This window comes from Dromaius novaehollandiae, chromosome 3 (genome assembly GCF_036370855.1).
Source record: "Dromaius novaehollandiae isolate bDroNov1 chromosome 3, bDroNov1.hap1, whole genome shotgun sequence".
NCBI classification, from domain to species: Eukaryota; Metazoa; Chordata; class Aves; order Casuariiformes; family Dromaiidae; genus Dromaius; species Dromaius novaehollandiae.
The window spans coordinates 89,721,060-89,739,280 of NC_088100.1; the positions used below are offsets into that span (position 1 = coordinate 89,721,060).

At 39.0% G+C, this 18,221-nt stretch overlaps 2 protein-coding genes across 6 annotated transcripts in view; one reads left to right on the forward strand and one right to left on the reverse strand.

Annotated features, from left to right (window-relative positions):
* PRKD3 (protein kinase D3) overlaps positions 1 to 11,722 on the forward strand; it is a 52,767-nt gene extending 41,045 nt beyond the window's left edge. For all 4 annotated transcript variants that reach the window (XM_064509429.1, XM_064509430.1, XM_064509431.1 and 1 more), the window contains 7 exons: positions 5 to 77; positions 3,397 to 3,503; positions 4,030 to 4,191; positions 4,657 to 4,755; positions 6,358 to 6,625; positions 7,555 to 7,640; positions 8,534 to 11,722. In XM_064509429.1, coding sequence (XP_064365499.1) covers positions 5 to 77; positions 3,397 to 3,503; positions 4,030 to 4,191; positions 4,657 to 4,755; positions 6,358 to 6,625; positions 7,555 to 7,640; positions 8,534 to 8,707 — 969 coding nt within the window. In that variant the 3' untranslated portion in view covers positions 8,708 to 11,722. The remainder of the gene's footprint in view (positions 1 to 4; positions 78 to 3,396; positions 3,504 to 4,029; positions 4,192 to 4,656; positions 4,756 to 6,357; positions 6,626 to 7,554; positions 7,641 to 8,533) is intronic.
* Positions 11,723 to 12,400: 678 nt separating this feature from the next.
* NDUFAF7 (NADH:ubiquinone oxidoreductase complex assembly factor 7) lies at positions 12,401 to 18,171 on the reverse strand. 2 transcript variants are annotated; one of them, XM_064509433.1, is made up of 9 exons: positions 17,998 to 18,171; positions 17,826 to 17,906; positions 16,959 to 17,069; positions 15,755 to 15,965; positions 15,206 to 15,264; positions 14,632 to 14,745; positions 13,620 to 13,763; positions 13,079 to 13,252; positions 12,401 to 12,690 (listed from the first exon to the last, which is right to left on the reverse strand). In XM_064509433.1, the coding sequence occupies exons 1-9, from the start codon at positions 18,025 to 18,027 to the stop codon at positions 12,478 to 12,480; spliced, it is 1,137 nt and encodes a 378-aa protein (XP_064365503.1). In that variant the 5' UTR covers positions 18,028 to 18,171; the 3' UTR covers positions 12,401 to 12,477. The 2 variants fall into 2 exon arrangements, with proteins under 2 accessions (XP_064365503.1, XP_064365504.1); XM_064509434.1 differs by lacking the exon at positions 17,826 to 17,906.
* Positions 18,172 to 18,221: the final 50 nt, after the last annotated feature.

Consider the following 18,221-nt stretch of genomic DNA (forward strand, 5'->3'; position numbering starts at 1 on the left):
TTAGGATATCAGCTCTGTGTACCAGATATTTGCTGATGAAGTTCTGGGTTCCGGTCAGTTTGGCATCGTATATGGAGGTAAACTATAGTAGATTCCATTATGTGTTTAGTTAAGGTAGAAGGTCTGTTTGCTTGATATAACTAGCCTTTTTGTATTTGTTTAGCTGAATCTGGTGTGTGTAGGTAAAGTTTATCTTGTAAAAAGTTTTGTTAGAATTACTCTGATTTAGTCTCTCTGCAGTTTTATTTACAGTATTTCTTACAATTCATTTTATATGTGCAGTGCTATGCATTGCCATCAAAAACATTTAGAGTATACATCACATTTTGACCACAGTTAAATGCAAAGCAATCTCTAGTTTGAATTCAGGCCTTGGTTGGTGGTTTGGGTTTTCTCACTGCAAATTCTAATTCTGTTGTCTATATCATACACTATAAGAAGTCACTTATTTAAAGAGGCTGTCAATTATACCTTTTTTAACTGGTATCTGAGATATGTGGCTGAAAGCAATTAGAAGAATACTTTTTTTTTTTTAGTTTGTGCTTTGACACACACGAGAGTTTGTTTTATGCAAATGAGTTTCACTACAAATTTCTTGCAGCAGGATAAAGCAGAAAGAATTACTTGTGAAAAGGTATCAGTTTCGGGTTTCAGCTGTAGCTTTATCACCTCTTTATGTAAAAGCTTATATTAAAACTTCTTTATAAATCATGAACAAAAGAAATATTAGAAACATAACATCTGAACTCTGGTCTTCTTTTTATCCCACATATTTTATCCAAAGTGTAGAGAAGACTGTGAAGCTGGAAAGAAAGAAAAAATGATAACTAATGATTTAAATGTGAGAACCTTTCTACTTCTGTCATGTTGTCTTTCTAGTCAGAAAACATTGAGGCTTTGGTTCTTCTGTGCGTTAGTTGTGCAGTTAAATAGTTTATTATTTCAGAAGTTTTTGATGGTCTGGTTTACATCACTCTTGAGAGGTCTTCCGCCCCTCCCTGGATTTCTTAAAGTATACTGTGAATTCAAGTATGATCCCCCTCTCATCAATGGAAGTTTTATAAATTCAGACAGTATTTTAATGTTTAATGTTTTGATCTTTACTTCTCTGTATACTCTCCTAAATCACCTTTTACATAAATCTCATTTTGGTATTTTTCATGGTTACATATTAAATACTTGCATTTTAAATACTTGTAAGAAGCTTTTTTTATATTAAATCTTTTCACTTAATTATGTGTTAAAATACATAGGATGTACCAAGTTTCTTAGGATAAAATCACAAGCTGAAAGAGCAAGAAAAGAGAATTTAATCAGATTCTTTTGCTGGCTCTGCACATTGCTTAACTGTTACTGGTGTTTGGGAGACTGGATCTGGTAATTTACAATATTCTCTTCTCCCCACCTCTTTAGGCTTACTGAAATATTAATAACAAATCCTTTTATTTGGAGAAATAAGATAAATTAAGTTGCTTCCACTGCTGTGTCCCTATACTTTACAGAAAGCAATTTAATTATTACAAGATCTGAGCCTCTTTTTTGTCCTATATGCTGGACAAAAGTTCAACTTTTACAAATTGAAAATCAATAATTAGAAGATAATGATATCCAGCTTCTGTTTCTTTCAGTGAGAGCAGTTTCCCTCTGTTTTTTTCTATTTTGATTAGTTTTGAATGGTCTGAAAAATGTGGAGGGATAAAAAGAAATTCCTGGTAATTTCTTACTGATGTAAACTTGCCCTGAACCATGGTAGTGTTTTGCATAGGAAAAAGACTTTTCAACCTGCCTTTCTGTTCATCTTTCTTCATGTTCAATTTTAGCTCTAGTCTAGCTTCTGTAGGTGAATATTCTGTTGGTTTTGTGTTTTTCTTTTACATCTCTTGAAGCCCAGTATTTGTCTTCTGAGTTTTTGTATCTGGTTCATAACTGATGATATTTCTGCTGCACTTCATATAATTTGATGTCTAGTTGAGCCAGAATCACTTTCTCTAAATTTCTGGGTTTTTTTTAAATTGTGCTAGCCATAAGCTGTGGCTGGGTGCTATGATTTCCAATACTTTTCCTAAAAATTGCGGATTTGTTACAGACGGAGAATGACAAAACTCCCCAGATGGGTGTGTCTTTCCAGACTTCTAGCTTTATGCTGTTTCACGTAACAGTCCATTGTGTAGTGTAATGCCTTTATTAGGACTAATGTAATTTTCTTTCAACTATTTTTCACTCTTCAGTCTTTAAGTCTATTTGGCAGCCTTGTTATACCCTTTTGGAACTTGAGTCATATCTCTAAATTTGCCATATTTTGTCCACTGGAGATAAACCTAGTTTTGATCCTTTATTCATGATGATCTTTAAGGCAGGTACGTTAGTTGCTCCGTGGAGCAGCCTTCAGGAGCAATTCCCATGCCCTGCCTAAGTCCCTGGCCGCCAGTGCTGACTGCAGAGCAGCAGGTGAGGCCTAGCTGGGTTGGTAGCGAGTGTAGCTGGGCTTCTCGTAGCTCTGCCTGGCTGCAATGGTAGAATCGCCTGTACAGCTTGCCTTGTAGCTGTGTGCGTGATCCCTCTTCCTAAAATAGCTTCCAAGCCTGTCATTGAATAGATAATTACTTTCTGTTCTTTGCTACAGACTAATTTGTTTTAGATTAGATTAATATTAAATTTCTTAGATTGTCAAGGTCCTTCAGTATGTGATCCCATTAATCTTACTTATTTGAATGTGAAAGAAAACAGTTTAGCACTTATGAGGAACGTAGGTAAGTAGTTACAGCTAGTCACTTAGCCCTTGAAATATCTGTGTATTGCAGAATGTTTCTCAATCAGCTGTTGCAGGTTGCAGCAAGAAGTATTTGGCATTATCAGCACTTTTACCTTACCACAGTCTTTTAGAGCTTTCTGATAACAATAGTCTGCCTTCTGGGAGTTAACCTTTTCCTCTTTGTGGCATGTGATTACCCTGCATTCACACAAAGTATTAGGTATTACCTCCCGTGCATGTGGAGCCCATGAAAGCTTTTGCTGAAACAACTGAAGAGAACTTTGTAGGTTTTTGTTCCCGTTTGTCCTGAACGCTTTTTACATTAGAGACAGGATTCTGTAGGCTTTTAGCACTTGCTAATTTGCAGGTCCCTTGTGCAAGGGAAAACTTCACTTAATATACCTAAGGTTGATGTGCTGCCTGACAGCAAAGTAGTAACCAATTTAAATTTGTCTACAGCCTCCCTGTTCAGGCTGGTCACTTCTTGTTACTCATATACCAGTTGTAAATTTAAATATAAATATTGATACATTCTACACTTCTACAAAATATACCTGTTTCTCCCAGAAGGAATTTCTGCTGTACTGTTTTATAGCTGTGACTTGCTTCTGCTTCTTGATGTCTGACATTGACTTTCTTCCTAGGAAAACATAGGAAGACTGGAAGGGATGTGGCTATCAAAGTCATCGACAAGATGAGGTTTCCAACTAAACAGGAAAGTCAGCTTCGTAATGAAGTGGCCATTCTCCAGGTATAAAAGTATTTCTAGATCACATTGCAGTTTCTCAAATCTGTGTGTGTGATTTCTGAAAATTTTTGTAAGAGGGAATCTTAGAAGTGTGAGAATTTCTGAGTATTTGGTAGAGTAGATACTACCACCAGGTTATCTACTACCTGTATGGGATCCACATGTAGTTTGGTTACATGATTTCTCCTTCAGGTAGCAGAAAAATGTGTATTATTTTTGGCTGTCTTGCCACTACTGGCCCATTGATATATGGATGTTATTTTTGTGTGTTCTGTACTCAAGCTACTGAGTGTATTAACTGTAAAATCACTTTGCATAATTAGTGTCAAACAAATTAGTCTTAATGATAATAGCTGGTATGTTTCACAGGTTCAGGCATGTATGTTTCAAGCTAGCTTTTTGTCTCAGGCATTCTGTTTTTCATCTCTAACTCTCCACTTATGTGCATTTTGATTTGTAGTTCAAGATATCTGCATAATTCAGAATATTTCATGCTGTTTACTGATGTACCTATACTACTTTATTTTAGAATTTGCACCACCCTGGGATTGTAAACCTGGAATGTATGTTTGAAACCCCAGAACGGGTCTTTGTTGTGATGGAGAAGCTACATGGTGATATGCTAGAGATGATTCTTTCCAGTGAGAAAAGTCGGCTGCCAGAACGTATAACTAAGTTCATGGTCACGCAGGTTGGCATTCAGTCTCTGTTTCTTCAGAGGACGGGCTAGATTTGTCTTCCGTAATTATGTGGGAATGGAGTTCAGAGAAGGGGCTTTCTGTACTGGTATTGTAGAGAGACAGCACAGGTGCTGCATAGGTAATCGAAGTTGAATAAGTACAGAAAGAATTTTGTATATTAATTTTTTGCTCTTCTTTCCTAAAATATAAAATTATGGCCATCCAAAGATGCTTGTCAGAAAGCTTAGCATTCAGAAAGACCTAATGTTTGGTCTTCAGGTTAAAAAGGAAAATAAAAACTGTCAGTTCCAAGTCTTGGTACGGTGGTAAAAATAGTACTTGTACTGTATAAACGGGTTGACTCTTGAAGACTGTGCAGACACAAGTTATTGTACTGCTTAGCGTCTGTGGCTTTTGATACTTGAGACATTTTCAGTCAGTTGACTGGTTTTGAAAATATTCGTTCTTTTTTGTAGATACTTGTTGCTTTGAGGAATTTACATTTCAAGAATATTGTGCACTGTGATTTAAAACCAGAAAATGTACTACTAGCATCAGCAGAGCCATTCCCTCAAGTGAGTAAAGATTAAAAAGATCTTTCTTCTTTTATCGCTTTTCATTGTTCTTTGTTAAGGAAATATAGGCACTGCAACTTAAAAACTGATCCATCATGGGATAGTTCAACTGACTTAGTCTGGAATTACTTGAAGTACATGTATTGCATTGTCTTTTTTAATTCCACCCTGTGGCCTAGTAGATTTATCCTAGACAGTCTGTCAGGTTTTTCCCCTCAGACATGGATTCCATCTCACAACAATGCTGTACAGCAGCGTTTTCTTCCAAGAAGAATAAGAAGTACAACTTCTGCCAGCACTCAGCAGGGCTGCAGAGACTGCCTCTATTTTTTCTGCTTGTGAGTAGTGCATGGAAATTGATATTCTGGATTAGTGAGGCCATCAAATGTAGCTTTCTGGAGTGGTCTTCTGTGTTAACTCCAAAAATAGGTCCCTAATAGAGACAGCATAGTCCAGAAGAAAAGGCACTGGAAAAGAAGTTTCAAAACCGATCCTCATTTCTGCTCCAGTGCTGTTTGATCTTAGGAAGTAACTTCTTCCCTGTTGTGCATCTCCTCTTCCTTCTGGCTGTTGTCTGTCACAAGAGCTTTCTTATAAGCTCTTGTGAAAAGGGCTGGCTCATTTTTCTTGCTTGGGGTTCTTCATTATCAATATGTGTGATATTACATTGTAATACAAACTAAATAGCTAATTTTTCTAAGACCAATGCTATTTAGCAATATTAATTTTTACAGACTGTCCACACTTACCCCAGTCAACTCTACCATAGATATCTCAGGTAGTATGAATATTGGGGAGGATGCACAGAAATGAACAGGTACTATGCTACATCAGGAAATTACTTTGGGTCCCATGAGGTTAATGTTATGTGGAGTGGATTCAGGAGAGCCACCTGGATGCCTTTAGTGCACTGTTTTCTCTTATACCCTGGGAGGGCTTATTAACTTGGGTTTAGTGTTGAATGTGATGTGGACCTTGTATCTGTGCAAGTGTCTGCTGTGTTCAAGATAAGAAGCTTTCCCAGAACCATGAAGATTTGAGCATCAGTGGAGGCAACAGGTGGATGATTTTTTTTTTTTTTTTTTTTTTTTTTTAAACCTGCATGATTCTGCAACTGTTCTGCCCAGAGCTATCTGGTCTGAGCTCTAGCAAAAATTCAGCCTGTGATTTCTGCATAGATTTTCCTGGCACCTCTAGTTTCAGAAATATGGTGAAGAGGCATGTGAACTAGCTGGAATTCATGCACCTTTTCCACTTGGGTTCTGCACTGTACGAAGGTGCTGGTCTGCCCCTGAAAATGAGCTGGATCTGGAGCAGTCTGCAGTCTTTATTTGCTCAACTGTGGCTGTGTGTACAAACTGCCTCAGACCTGAGTCTGCACAAGGCCAGTTCAGATCTCCTTCTGAAGCATGGTTGATCCACAGTCTGCATAAGCCAGTCAGTTAAGGCTTTAAGTTGCAGTTTGTCACCTTTTGTCCCAGTTTTAGTGCACACCAGCTTTAACTAATGGCAGAAACAGTATCTAGTACCACCCTGGACCTGGGCAGTAGTGTACTTGGGAGATGAACCAAATTTTTTAATTTGAATATGCTTCTGTTGCAGGTGAAGCTCTGTGATTTTGGCTTTGCACGTATCATTGGTGAAAAATCTTTCAGGCGCTCTGTGGTGGGGACACCTGCTTATCTTGCCCCTGAAGTGCTTAGAAGTAAAGGTTACAACCGCTCTCTAGACATGTGGTCAGTAGGAGTTATTGTCTATGTGAGCCTTAGTGGTACATTCCCATTTAATGAAGATGAGGATATAAATGATCAGATTCAAAATGCAGCATTTATGTACCCGCCAAATCCCTGGAAGGAAATTTCTAGTGAAGGTAAAGAAAAAATTTTTCTCTATTACAATGTCTTTATCTGCATATAACTCATTCAAATACTTAAACCACCATTTTGGCTCAGACAGGAGTGTGAAAATTATTGATAGTTTGATTACAGTAGACTATGCCAGCATGGATAAATATGAGCTGGCATGTATTTGTGAAGCATAAATTGGCAATTCTAGTATTTTGGATCATTTTCAGGGGAGGGGGAGTCAAGAGACTTAGTAAGAAAAGTTGGTGTAATAACTATTTACATTACACGTGCAATTATTTTTCTGCTGTGATAAAAATTTGGCTTAGTTTGCTCCTCCAAAAATCCCAATGGGAAGTTAAATTTTGCATGAATATTTGCTGAACACTGATCTCTTAATGTGTTTGGTTTCAACTCAGATATAACTACAGAAGTGGATTCAAAATTGGATCCCGAATTTTATTTTGTACCTTAAGTGAGGCTAAACTTGAATGTCCCAGAATGTACAAGGTTATTCTTTAGAACTCTGTAATACCAACTTCTTTATTAGTAATGTGTATATGATTAACACAGATACATGTGGAAAAACATACACAAAGTATATAGTGAAAGTACCTGCATCATTTTGGAACACAGAATTATGCTCAAGTTGTTAAGGCACTTCTGAAAATAACTAGAATTACTAGAATAACTAGGAAAAAAGTTAACAAGTAACATAGTAAAGCTCTCATTGTTTCCACTTAAGGGAAAAAAAAACTTATAGCTGTTTTCTAGCCTTATTTAACTTGAGTAAAGCTAAATATAAAATTCAAGAGCTTGATTCAGTTTAATAGAGTTCAGTAGGGGACACACACATGTGCACACACGCGCACACCTTTCACTGCTGTATGTGAATGATGGGTACAGGTGATCACTATTTAAACAAAGTAATTTATTTGTTCTGTTTCTTTGTCAGCCATTGATTTAATAAATAATTTGCTTCAAGTGAAGATGAGAAAACGTTTCAGTGTTGACAAGTCTCTTAGTCACCCATGGTTACAGGTAAAACTATCTGCCTTATTATTGTGCTTATAAACTTTGTGTTCTGCATTGGGTGAATAAAGATTTTTAGATGAAATCTAAAATTTTGCAAAGGCTTGCAAAAACTGTTACTGTTTGTTAACAAACATCTGTGGAGGTTTGAATATTTCTGTTTAACACTTTTAATGTAGTATTTTATGCATTCTGTGATTCTGCCCATCTCTTATTGACTCTGTACTGGGGTGAAATTTTGTTGCCCCCCCAGCTCCCCCCATGCCCCTGCTACTTTTCTCACTTCCTGCCTGCCTGACACTACCCTAAAGTTTTATCCTGCTGGCACCTGTCTTTCCTGAATGCTGGCAGTGACAAGTGCATGGAGCTCCACTGAAATGCAGTATAGAGACAAATATTTTTCAGTGCTCAAGCAGACGCACATAAGTGTGTGCTACAACTTGTAGTCATTTTAGAAGACTGTGGTTTGAAATGGAATTTATCTGATTGTTCAACTCAGGTTCTTTTCACAGTAGTTTCACAATACTGTGTGTGTATATATGCGCATGCACACAAACAAATTAGAAGACACTGAGGGGAAAATCCAATTGGAGTACAAACATTATCAGAAAGAGTAGTATTTCATGTATGTATACATAAATTTAAATTTCTAGTATAGCTTAGACACCTGTCTTGAGTTACAGAAAATTTTCATAAGTTATAGTATCACTGCCTTAAACATTAGTCTGTTTCATTTTGAACTGTTCTGTGTGGACATACTCCATTTGATTTTGTAATATGTCCTGTTGATTGTATTTTCTGGTTATTTATATGCAAAGTACAGAGACATTGCTGAATTTCTCTTTGGGAATGTTGTGCTGCTCTTTCTTAAACTGCTATCTCCATTGTTGTTTACTCCTTAGGATTATCAGACTTGGCTTGACCTCAGAGAATTTGAAACACGCATTGGAGAGCGTTACATTACCCATGAGAGCGATGATGCACGCTGGAAAGAACATGCTTATGAACACAACCTTGAGTACCCCCAGCATTTTATTATGGCTCCTAATCCAGATGACATGGAAGAAGACCCTTGATTTATTCGTTATGTGAAATTGCAGCAAAGAAGGGCACTCCAGACAAACTGAAGATAAGTTTTGGAACAGCTCCTTTTGAGTGCTGTTCACATAATTCAGTATACAAAACTACAGAGGATACTGCATTGGCATGGGGATAGACTCTCTGTCATCTGGCAAGCTCTTCTCCATCTCTGACTTAAACTATGAATAGTTATTGGACAGTGGGATAAGCCCTGTTGGATAACATTTCACCAAGCTGTATGGCTACAAAGCCATCACTGAGGTGTAATGTGTACAGACTGAATGCTTTGTGTGAGTTTTTCAAGTGTGGGGTTTTTTTTTTTTTGTAGTCTACGCAATAAGAATTTTGTAATGGTTTCCTAATCCCTATTTACTAGGCCATAGAGAACTGTTTTCTGTTATTTAGATACATCTCCTGTTTACTAGGCTGTGCATTGTGGAAAAAGATTGTAAAAGGAAATCAATGCAGAATACCTTGATTAATAGCAAAGCATGGTGGCTTAGGATTGAATATGGCTTCACAGATGAAAGAATAATTTGCTGCTGTTGAGACGGTTAAATGTGTCTGTCTTTGCCCTAACTGAACTTTCTTCCAGATACCTGAGGAAAGAAAACCCCACATCTTCTTACATTCCTCTTGAAATGCTGGCTGACAATCTAAAGAGATGACAATCAAAGCTGTGCTAGTCCTTTATTTTGTCTTTTAAAATAGAGCAATAACCCATGATACAATGTGTTGCTGTGCAAGGCTGGCACATGTATACACCAAAGGCATTTTGCCTTAAAACTGCCCAAGTAATGCACAGAGAGCACACAAGACTTGATGTTGCATATCCTTCCAGTCTGAAATAATTGTTTCTAGCAGAAGGATGTGGAAAAAAATAGGGGAAAGTACATGCAGCTTTCTCTTGTTGTTTTGAATAATTAACTTTTAAGTTTAAAAAAATTTTTTTAAGGTTCCCTGGACTTATGTCAGGAGTAGTTTGTACCCTGCTAGCTTCTGTCTTCACTCCTAATTTTTGAGCAGTTACAATGGCTATTAAATCACCAATTGCACCAGGGCAGCTGGACTGTAGGAGAAAAGGCCTTTGCCTTCCAACTTTAACCTGCAGCCCCTCCTGCCCTCTTTTCTGTGCTCAGGATTGTTGTTTATGAGCTGAATGAAAAATCCAAAACCAACTCATAATTCAGGTTTTTTTTGCAGACATCTCAGTTGATATATTCCCAACCACTTATTGGACTTGTGGCACAACAGAGTAGAAGCAGCAATTTCCTTTGGAAATGATTCTCTCAGAGGACAGCCTATCAGTTAAAAGTATGTGGTATTTCAAGGAAGTTTGAGGCCTTCTATGCTAAATGCAGATGGAAGTAAAAGGAAGGATTTTTTTTCCTCTCATATTTAAAAAAAAAAAAAAAAAAAGGAAAAAGTGGTCTTTCTGTTTTTGTGGGGTAGCAGCTTTGTGCTGCTGGGAGGTGCTGGATGACTGTACATATCCCTGATGTGGTGCCAGGCTTAACCGGAGCTTGGCTCGAAATACCTTATTTAGTACTGATACAGGCTTGAGCTGCAAAGGCAGTGGGAGCCTTTGGGGTGTAGCTCCTCTCTCCTACAATTTTTTTTTTTTTTTTTTTTTTTTTTTACTGCTGTTGAGGTAATGAAGTAGTCCATCAGACTCTGTTTCTAAGCTGTTAGATATTCATAAAATTTTACACGGTTGTCTCAAGGCTGGCAGCTGCTTTCAGTTGCACAGTGAGCTGGCAGTGCAGTCGGTGGGAGCTGCAGAGGTGTGTACCTAAGGGCAAGTCTGGGCCTTTAACCTACCTTTTCCTTTCCTGTTGCCTTTAATCTAACTGCTGCTGCATTTTGTAGGTATCTAAGTTGTTATAAATTGAACATGCAGGGCTGGAATCTGCACAAACCTTTCAGTGCAATCTGTATGACAAGTTTTCTACAGTCACCAGTGGGCAGAGCATTCCAGCCCTTCCTACCCTCCTGCATCCTCTCTCCTAGCACTTTTTTTTCTCAGGTTTGTGCAGGGGACTTGCCTGACAGCAGTCCATGCCACTCCTGCACCAAGGGTCATTCTCTCCTTTTCATGCTGTCAAAACAGTGTAAAGGAATTTAAAAGGGGCAGAATTTGTCCCTTAACCTTGCCATCCTGTTAAGGCAAGGTTTCAGGATTGATTCTTCTCTGAGAGAGGCACTATTTTTGTAACTTTAGAACCAGAATGATCACCTCTGAAATTGGTGGGCTAGTTGGTATTTGCCCAGGTCTGGTAAGGGAAGCAGCACTTTTTTTCTAACTTCCACCAATCAAGTGACCAAACTTCAGTGAAGCCATTGCTATCTTCCATCACAACTGTAATAATGTAGATAACGTTCTGCTTTTAATCTTCACATTATTTACTGAAGCTGTCATTTCAGGTTTTCCTGCTTTTCTTTAAGGGAAAAAAACAGCTGTTTGAAAAGCACAACAGGGATAAAGGAGGGGAAAGATGGGACAACAGTGAAGTAAAAGGCTGGTCTGGAGTCTGCCCCCTGAAGTCTGCTCTGCTCTAGAAAATTAAACCATGAGCTATTTATTGTTCTCAAGTTCTATTAAAAAAAAAAAGAAAAAAAAAAAGCTTTTGGGAGTAGATTGCCTGACAATATATGCAGACTTATGGGGCCAGACGATAGAAGCCACAAGCTAGTAGTTGAGGAACCAAAAAATCAGACACATATTAGAAAGAAACTTACTTCATTGAGTAGTAAAAATAGCTGACTTTTTTATTCCTTTTTCTACATTTACTGCAAACTTTGACAGCAGTAAGATGCATTGTTTAATATCCCTACCCCTAGATGAATTAAGTCACATTCATTCAAGAAATAGTGCTATGATGATGCTAGGAAAAAAGCTCATGTAAAATTTATAGCCTCAAAAGGACACTGTCAAGTACTTTTATATTTTTATACATCCCAGTGTTTGTAAATATCCTCTGATAAGCTTGAAAATAAAATTTATTTCCCTATCAGACTTGTCCTTTTTTATCTGCATGGATTCTCTCCTACTTCAAATGTTCTTAAAAATTATGTTTCTTTGTACCTCCTCATGTGTGCATGTCATTAGTATGAACTCAGCTGTCGGAATTTCATGCTAGCAGCTGTTTTGTAACTAGTAACATTTTGCCCAGTTACCACTACACTCTTCATGAAAATAGCTTCAAGGGTATCAATGAATATTGTGTTTTGTACAAGTATCACAGCTGGGTATATTTAAAGCATTGTGGCATGTGTTTGTCATTGACAAAGGAAGAACTACTTCAACTTGATTTCACTGGTGAATACTGCTCTCAAGTCTATAGCAAGACCTCTGTAACTGGTTGTTCATTCTCTGTTCTGCACCCACTTGTTTTCTGTAGGTGCAGTTCTTGGTTTCTACAGACTGGTTTGAGTAGGTCCATACATAGATTTGGTGTGTTGCACTAGCTTTACTCTGATTTAGCTCTCCCCACAAAAGTGTGCCTAGGCCCTGAAGTGTGGACTGTCTTGAGAAAATTGCCTGGAGAAATAAAATGGGACACTTCATGTGCTTTCAGTTCAAAGACAGCTCATAAATTGTGTAATTAGGTATGCAGTGAGGAGTTATTTGGCAAATATGTTATTTCAAAACATGTGGTATGTGAAACCATGAAATGCACAGGATTCCATTCAGTTTCCTTTGATTATTTTAATAAGTTGCTACTGAAAGCTTCCACCACTAGGCATTTTGGTATAGTATTTGAAGTTACTTCAGTAAAAGTTCACCAAATCCAGCAACAGGGACTAGGGGAGCTCTTGACTGGGGATTATGTTTCTTGTCAGGATGTGTAAGTCTGTGATGAGGCAGCAGGGCAAAAAAATTAAAACAATCTCCCATTTTCTTGGGATTCATCAGCATATCATAGCTGTGAAGTAACTGCTCCTGTGTTGTTGTGTCCTGTGAATTCTGCAGGAGCACCTAAAAAGAAAAGAGAATGCATGTTGCAGCATTCCCTGCTTTTACAAATTCCCTCACACCTGCAATCTCTTATTGCATCTTTTTATTTACACCAGGTTAACAGGAGAATGGTGTCCAGTAGAACTGGGGAGGTCCCTGCTGGACCTCACACATCAATGCATGTTGCAAACTTTTCATGGAATACTCCTGAATATAATACAATCAGTTTACTTTGAGAGATCCAGAGTAACTAACGTCTAGGAGAAGCAAATGTTTTGCCATCTCAGATGGATGTGGTGTTTTGAACAAGTTTGTGTAAAAGTCAGATTTTTAAATGAAGATCTCTTGCTGCTTCCTAGTATCACTTGTGGATTAGAAGTGTTTTTGTACCTGTAAACACTATCATTACCTGCAGCCGGAGGTCAATGCCCATGTTTTTTAAAAATTCCCGTTGTTTTATGGGGCCTAATGTGGCTGTTCTTCCCTGCGTCATCTTTCGAAGATAGCTGAAATCAACATCTGCTGTCAGGTCTGCTGTACCTGGAGCTTTCAGCACATCATGAAGTTTGTGATTTCGGAAACCCTGAAAAATTAAATTGGAAGATGGCACTCTGATGTACTGGCTACCATAGCTGGGTCTAGCAAAGACTAAATTGGCAGGGAGGGATAAAGTCAGGCATAACAGCAAATTACACTTTGAAAGTTTGAGATAAATGTAGAAAGGGCTCAGATTAAGCAGTACCATACGGTTTTCTGTCAGACAGGAAGATTAAATGAGAACCCAATTATTCAGTCTTATGGTTGCAGCATAATATACTTTTTACTATTACATCCGCTGTTACCTTGTATCTGCCTATGTCTGTCTTTCTCTTGCAGGAACTTTTTTTATTATTATATTAATGATGAAAGTAAGAATTAGAAGATAAGAGTGCTTTAGGCGTACACTTTACCCTGAAAGTATCAGTTTTCGTTCCATCATGACCGTAATCAGCAATCAGAGCAGCCCCACCATCTTTTTCTAGACGAGTGGCAAGTCTCTGAATGAGGACACCAGCCTCAGGACATACTTCCACATGATCTCTTGTTTCTTCAGGCTAGTGCAGAATTCAAAAATTGAAATACCAGTATGAGCAAAAAAGTTTGGCACATGAGTTCTCTATACTTATTTTATTTCTTAGGCATACTGCCACCTTATTTGGGTACAGAGGCCCACCAAGTATGTTCTAGGCTACCTACACATGGAGATAGAAAACATTAGCTGAAAATTACCATTAGCAGAAACTAAGGGAGTCCGGATTCCCCCTTCATCTCTTGTACAGCCTAGAATTGACTGAAATGAAGAAACTTTTTTTTTTTTTTTTAAAGGAGTGAGAATACTTGCCTCAGTCAGGAACTGCCTTACTACAATACTAAAACCAAGAATGAAAATAGTGCTTCAGAAATGCTTCAAAAATTCCCCTTCCCCCTGCCCAAAAGGCCTCTCTGTGTGAAACTTTTTAAAGCTGGTTTTAATCCCAACTGTTTCATTTTGTAACTTTAAAAATCCAGTGAACTCCGGAAAAAAAATCCATTAGACACTTGCCATTAAAGATCAATATAGCATACCTAGCCTAACTTAGCAGAATACATTCACTGTCGAGATGGTGATCGCATGACGATGAGATGCAGAACTGTCCCTGTCACTTTCTATAAGTCATTGTCACTTGCTGCCTCAGTTTACTGTCTAAAGTGTTTTGTCTGTTTAAGCCCTGCTTTTTGCAAATTTTAATGTACCCTCTTACTTTTGTGCTATGTTCACAAGATTAAATGGAAGTTGCTGCACAACAGAAACCATACGCTGTATTTGCTCACTAATGACTTTTGAAAGCGCTCCCCTTCCTGCTGAAGTAACTGAGAGACAATAAATGTACCTGAAAGAGTCAGTAATGATCTAAGTATTAACTTTGGTAGTTATGACCTTACCTGAATAAAATTTTCTGTCGCAGGGGTGCTGGATGGTGCCAGGACAAACCGCAGTCGGTTAGGAACTTCCGGATCTATATCAACCAACACTTCACGCCAGCCTTTTTCTGTTCTCTGTTTAATGAACCCACAGTACTGATTTTCTCCTCTAATGAGGACACAGTATCGTGTTTATTCGATTCAACTAATGTGTCAGACAGACTAGCACGTTTTCCACAGAAATTTTAAGAATTTAAATGAAAGACCTTCAGAGCTCAGATTCCTTGTTACTAGTGATACATAAAATAACACTGAAATTATTTATGCTACATTAATAAGAATTTAATAACAAAAAAACAACTTAGGAAACCTATTTAAGCAAAATAAAATCTTTTACTACAAGTTTTTCCATTCATGAACACTTACTAATTTTACAGTTATCAACAGAATTAAGCCTGATTTTGTCCAGATTTGGTTAGAAACATTCTACCACCATAGTCAATGGACATGTCTGATTTGGCAGCATAATTCTCTTCCTTAAAGAGGCAAGGCCTTTAACTAGATGATCACATTCACAATTATCTTCTTACTATACCTGAAACTTATGTATGGGCAGGGCATCAAAAAACTCATGCGCTAAATAAAAGCTATAACCTGTGGAAAGGGGGGAAAAAAAAGTTAAATGTTTCAACATAGTGCTTTCATAGCAGCTTCTAGTTGAAAGAAAAAAGTGTTTTTAAATGAATTTTAATTAATTAAGCTAGTTAATGTCACTATGAAATAATTATTTCCCACTCAAAAACAAAGACAACATTTCCACAGTTAGCTGCTAATGCATGGTTTTTAGGATTTTTGAATTCCTGTACTAATGTTAAGGCAACAAAGCCAGTAAATAGCTACCCATGCAAAGAACAGTTAAGTATATGAAATTGGGTTACTATTCCAAAATGAAGACAGTCAGAACCGGTAGCCATTATAAGAATCTGAGTCAAGATTCTGTCTCAGACTCACACAAGAAGTGGGAGCTAATATGTATGCTAATTACTTTTCTAGTTATTATGAGGGTTAGCAAAGATGTCCTCAGTTGTTAAAAACTGCAAACAGAAGAGAGAAGCCATCACTGTAATAACTTCAACTTTCTTACCTTGTGGTACATCTTGAATGTCCCTGTACCAGAAAATTGGAATTCCAGTCTTAGTAATGCCTTTCATGTAAGCAGATTTGTCCTCAGGGTTTGACTGCAGCTTCTCTCCTGTCAGCATCAGCGCTTGGATCTCACTGAGTTTGGGACTCACTTCTACCAGATGAATAGAAACATCACATTTACTAAGTAAAGAGGCAAGCTGGTTGAAGACCTATAAACAGATGAATTCCATTAGGCACAGTCATGTTGTATACATTAAAGGGTTAAGAATGAAAAATAGGGAAGTTGTCTCCCTTATTTCTATGCAAGATCAGAGATTTAGTTGGCTTTCACTTAGCAAAATCCTCTCAATGCTCCTCCAGAAGGAAGCAGGAATTTCTAACTCAATTTTAATAACAGCTGCAAAGCTTCTTCTAGACAAATAGGCAAACTGGACGATGCATTATGTACTAGTAAGGACAGCAACACCACATGCTCATTTAGAATGGTAATAGGCTTAAAGAAAGCAGCTCCTCTAAGGCTAAGCCTTCTGCAGGCATTAGGAGATCAGCGGTTCAATTTTCCCATATATATTTCACTGTGCTTAGTACAATTCTTTTTCATTAACATATGTAAATACAATAAAGCTTCTTCTGAGGTGCTGAATCCCATTAGGAATCTGCTTTTGAAATGGTAATATTTTAATTAATATGTATGAGAGAGAGAACTATCTGAGAGCAATAGAGCAGAAAAGGTTCATTCAGAAGCAATCAGCCTGTGAAATCCCCAAAGGAAACTATACAAGTTCACTTCTGTACTGTTCTCCTGCTGCTGCTCCTCTCACTAAGGCCTCCCAGTTACATATAGCAGTACCCTGTTAAATGGTTTTCCAGTTTGAATAATGTTTTCCTATAAATAACTTGTAATGGGATATTCCTGCCCTCCCTTTCTATTAAGCTTTATATAGAGCTTTATATGCTTGTGTGTGCAAAGCATGCAAATACTGGCCCATGTTCTACTCTCAGAGACCCAGTCTCTTCATTGAATTAGAAGAAGCAAACATATTTTAATTAGAATCTAGGCTTCATGTCTAGTAAGTGAAATGATTTGGTTACTAGGGAAGATTTAAACTCTATAGCACAATCTCATTCTTTATTTCAGGTTTCAGTGTCTCTGGGGAATAAGGCCAGAAATAGAAAGAATATTAATTTTTTGTTTTACCTACCCGTAATATATCATGAGTAAGGGTGCCCCTCCCTGGGCCCAGTTCCACCAGCTGGAATGCCTTAGGTTTGCCAGTCGCTATCCATTCGCTAACGTACCATATTCCTATTAACTGACAAAGAGAAATAATGCAAGTAAGAAATAAAACCTTACAATCCGCAGGAAGTGACACCTGCCTTTTGCCTGATAACAACTAAGATATTATGCAATGGCCTCTCTCAAAATTTCAGTGTAAAATTCTGCGATGAAAAATTATTACAATAGATAACACTGCGCACCTATTCTCTTTAAGTATGTAAATCAGTGATGGTTTGCTGTCAACCCAGCAGCAGCAGCTCACCATCTGGTAAATGAGTTGGACTTTTTTCTGTCTGGTGCCTCAGAAGGACTTTAGCTAAGACTAAAATGAAGGTCACTGCCCGATTACATATGCAACTGCTCTTGATGGCAATGCATTTACCAACATGTCACCAAGAACAGAACTTAGCCCATCCTCACTATTGGAAGTAAAGCACAACCCAGAATGAACTGCGTAGATTTTTAGATTTTGAATAGAAAAATTACAGAGTTTGAATAGAAAAACAGAGGAGGATAATGATTTTTTTTTTTTTACTTATAAACAAGTTCTATACGAGAATGAGTACCGCTCAGCCCAGACTATGTCCCCCACCGTACAACAAACAAACAAAAACCCTCTTCAACCTTCCCCCCTCCAAAAAAAAGAAACCCCCCTTTTCTCCTCTCTTCTCTCCGGCATGCGAGCCGCCCCCGCGCAGCCCCGCTGGCCACGGAAGGGGGCCGGCGCGGTAAGGCCGGCAGCGGCTCGGCGCGGCCCCGCAGAGGGCAGACGCCGGCGGCCGCGCGTTACCTCCCCGAAGACCGGGCTGATCTCGGGCGAGGTGACGAAGTCCCCGCTCTCGCCGACGCCGCCGCGGCGGGTGTAGTAGCCCTGCGGGGAAGGACGCGGGTCAGGCCGCGGCCGCTCCCCGCCGACAGCCGCCGCGGCTGCCCCGCCGGCCCCGGCGCCGGCCCGGCCGCACCTGGCCGGGGTTGGTGAGCGCCTCCCGCATGTACTCGGCCACCGTGACCGGCCCGGTCGCCCGCAGCTTGAAGAGCAGGTGCCGCAGCAGGGCGCTGCCCCGCTCGCTCCCCGCCGCCGCCTCGCCCCCCGCGTCCGAGCAGCGCCGCGCCGCCAAGGGGAGGGGCGGGACCCCCGGCGCGCGGCCGTTGCCGTTACCGCGGGGCCGCGGGCGGCGCGCGGCAG